Here is a 3,278-nt window from a genome sequence, read left to right as displayed (position 1 = left end):
CTCCGCCTCCCAGGTTCAAATGGCTTTCCTGACTCAGCCTCCTGAGTAGTTGGGATTACAGGCATGCGCCACCATGCCTGGCTAATTTTTGTATTTTTAGTGGAGGCAGGGGTTTCACCATGTTGGTCAGGCTGGTCTCGAACTCCTGACCTCATGATCCGCCTGCCTCAACCTCCCAAAGTGGTGGGATTACAGGTGTGAGCCACTGTGCTTGGCCCTTGGGTGATTCTTTATTGTGGGACGCTTCCCTGTGTATTGTAGGATGTTTAGCGGTATGCCTGGCCTCTACCCTGTAGATGCTAGTAGCACCTCCCTCCCAGCTCTGACAAGCAAAAATGTTACTACACACGGCTGCTGAGTGTCTCCTGGGGGACAAAATCACACCTGGTTAAGAACCACTGGTGCAGAGGAAGCTGTGAGGTGCCCCACAGTGGGCCTGTTCTCTAATAGCAGATCACTCAGTGTTCGTTAAGGCTGGAGTTCTCAAACGTGGCTAAACGCTGGAATCACCTTGGGTGCTTTAAAAAAAATTCTAATGCCTAGAACCCACATGAAAGATTCTTATTGGCCTGGAGTGTGGTCCGGGCATCAGAAGATCTAGAAACTCTCCAGGTGATTCCAGTTTTCAGCTTGCAGCATTAGTAGGTCATGGAATCAATTAAGTGAAGTACTTTTTTTTCCCCAGCATTTTCAGAAGATACCTTTATATAATTGTATAGAAAATATTAATACCTAGCACAGTCGCTGGGTAAATATAATTTTGTGCATGTTAAAGTTGAAAACACTGCTGTAAGTGATAGAACCACAAATAAAATCCCTGCCCTTGCTTCTTAGTCTTCAGAAACTGCTCGCTTTTCATTATAAATAAATGGTTCATGTGAAATTTAATACAAGACATTTATAGTTCTATGACTTGGGAATTTGTGAGCCTTTTTGCCCGCATTTTGAGATTTCAGCATGACATTGATAAAATCAGTTATTTTATAAATGCTAGCCAATAAAAATGGCATGCATATTTTCACCAGCAACTAAATTTGATTATAGCACAGCAACAAGATGACGATTTTCCTCCTTTGTGTGTGTTAATTATATACACACCATGATATGCTAGGTCAGCTGTGGTCTAAATACGTCCAGCAAGTATGAGGCACTTGCATAAATCATCCTGAAAGTTTTATTAGATTAGTTTAATAGCCTCTTGACTTCATTATCTGTGGGAATTTGGGGGTCTTACAAAATAAACTGTTACAAACATTCATCTTACTGCTATGAGATAGAGTAATGTGATAGAAGGCTGGCAACCTTTGGCCATTCTTATCTCAGTACTCAGGAGAACATAAACCAAGAGGACTCTTACTGTGTCCCTATTGTGATGACTCTGTCGGCAGATGCCGCAGCTGTGGAAGACCTGAAAGTCGTGTTCAGTTGCTAGAAGGACTTTGGGATCACTTGTCTTTTTTTTTTTGGAGACAGAGTCTCACTCTGTTGCCTAGGTGGGAATGCAATGGCCCTATCTTGGCTCACTGCAACCTCCACCTCCTGGGTTCAAGAGATTCTCTTGTCTCAGCCTCCTGAGTAGCTGGGACTACAGGTGCATGCCACCACACCTGGCTAATTTTTTGTATTTTTTAGTAGAGATGGGGTTTCATTGTGTTAGCCAGAATGGTCTTGATCTCCTGACCTTGTGATCTGCCCGCCTAGGCCTCCCAAAGTGCTGGGATTACAGGTGTGAGCCACCACGTCCAGCATGGGATCACTTGTCTGGATCCTGAAGCTTGTTATAAGCCCATAAGAACATTGATCGAGACTTCCCACTTGACTTGAAAAACGTTCGTTGGAAAATTTGGTCTCCACTTAGATTTCTTGGGAATAGCAGTGATAATTCTTATGATGACTCAATGCACAATACAGCCCATCATCACAAGGTTCTTTCAAGGCTCAAAGGGACATCCTGCACTGGTAGTTTTGCCATTGTCTGGGAGGACTAGGCTTGGGATTATTTCTTGAATCAGCTGCTTTAAAAAGCTGATCTGCCTGTGTAACAAAGGAAAGAGGTTCGATTGACAAATACCCATTAGTTGTCTGAGAAGTGCTTTCTCTAATTATGATTCAGCTCTGGTGACTCTACCATGTTAAATATGCGCTTCTGTTTCCTCTAGGTGTCTGAGGGTTCTGTGGTCCAGTTTTCATCAGGAAACTTCTCCTTGACAGCAGAAACAGAAGAAAGGAACTTCCCCCATGGAAATGAACATCTGTTAAATTGGGCCCAAAAGGAGTATGGAGCAGTTACTTCATTCACCGAACTCAAGATAGCGAGGAACATTTATATTAAAGTGGGGGAAGGTAAGGTTTATGTGGCTTCAGTTGATGGCTGATTTATGACAGGCAATTGCTTTCTTTTCTGAAACCAGGTGGTTAGGGGAAGGAATGACAGAATTACAGAATGTTGGAATTGGCAGGGACCTGAGGGGTCATTTGGCCCCAGGCTCCGAACCCTCCCATGTTCCCTCCCTTCTTTTTCCTCCTAGGGAAGCAGGCCTGGTTATGGCCAAGTGAAAAATAGGGAGGAGCATGGGGAGAAAGGAGGAGGTTGTTGTGTGGGATTTAGAAGACACCCACGCACAGAAGTCAAAAAAAGCAAATGCAGGCTAGAAGCTGAGGGTGTGGGAAGGAGCTGATGACTGATGGAGTGGAGGAGTTGGCAGAATGGGTGAGCAGGTGGTTTCCTCTTACCTGTGTTCTGCAAATGTTTGAAGCCAGTGTTAGTCTGTGGTGCTGAGACACAGGTTACATTTCGGACAAAGCAGAGGAAAAGTGTTTAAATATATTTTTAGTACAAATGACTATTACAAGGACAAATTATTGGAAAAAAGAAGTGTATAGCCTTGATAAGAGATTGTCTTATTAATTTAAATTTCCTTACATTGCAGAGGGATAGAAATATCCAGAAACTCAATTTTGAAAGCGTTTTATTTTGGAGACAGTCTTGCCCTGTCACCCAGGCTGGAGTACAGTGGCATGATCTCAGCTCACTGCAGCCTCTGCCTCCCAGGTTCAAGCAATTCTCCTGCCTCAGCCTCCTGAGTAGCTGCAATTACAGGCACCTGCAACCATGCCTGGCTAATTTTTGTAATTTTTTTTTTAGTAGAGACAGGGTTTCACCATGTTGGGCAGGCTGGTCTCGAACTCCAGAACTCAGGTGATCTGCCCGCCTCAGCCTCCCAAAGTGCTGGAATTACAGGTGTGAGCCACCACGCCTGGCCTGAAAGCCTTTTAAA

General features: G+C 44.1%; 1 protein-coding gene across 4 annotated transcripts in view; it reads left to right on the top strand.

The window, feature by feature from the left end:
- The window catches only part of TGFBR3 (transforming growth factor beta receptor 3), a 222,546-nt gene that overhangs the window by 165,289 nt on the left and 53,979 nt on the right, over positions 1–3,278 (top strand). For all 4 annotated transcript variants that reach the window (XM_017544140.1, XM_017544136.2, XM_017544139.2 and 1 more), the window contains exon 5: positions 2,160–2,343. In XM_017544140.1, coding sequence (XP_017399629.1) covers positions 2,160–2,343 — 184 coding nt within the window. The remainder of the gene's footprint in view (positions 1–2,159; positions 2,344–3,278) is intronic.

Source organism: Cebus imitator, unplaced genomic scaffold (genome assembly GCF_001604975.1).
Source record: "Cebus imitator isolate Cc_AM_T3 unplaced genomic scaffold, Cebus_imitator-1.0 Scaffold166, whole genome shotgun sequence".
NCBI classification, from domain to species: domain Eukaryota; kingdom Metazoa; phylum Chordata; class Mammalia; order Primates; family Cebidae; genus Cebus; species Cebus imitator.
Note: the sequence above shows the minus strand (reverse complement) of the source record. Positions and strands in the feature narration are given on the sequence as shown.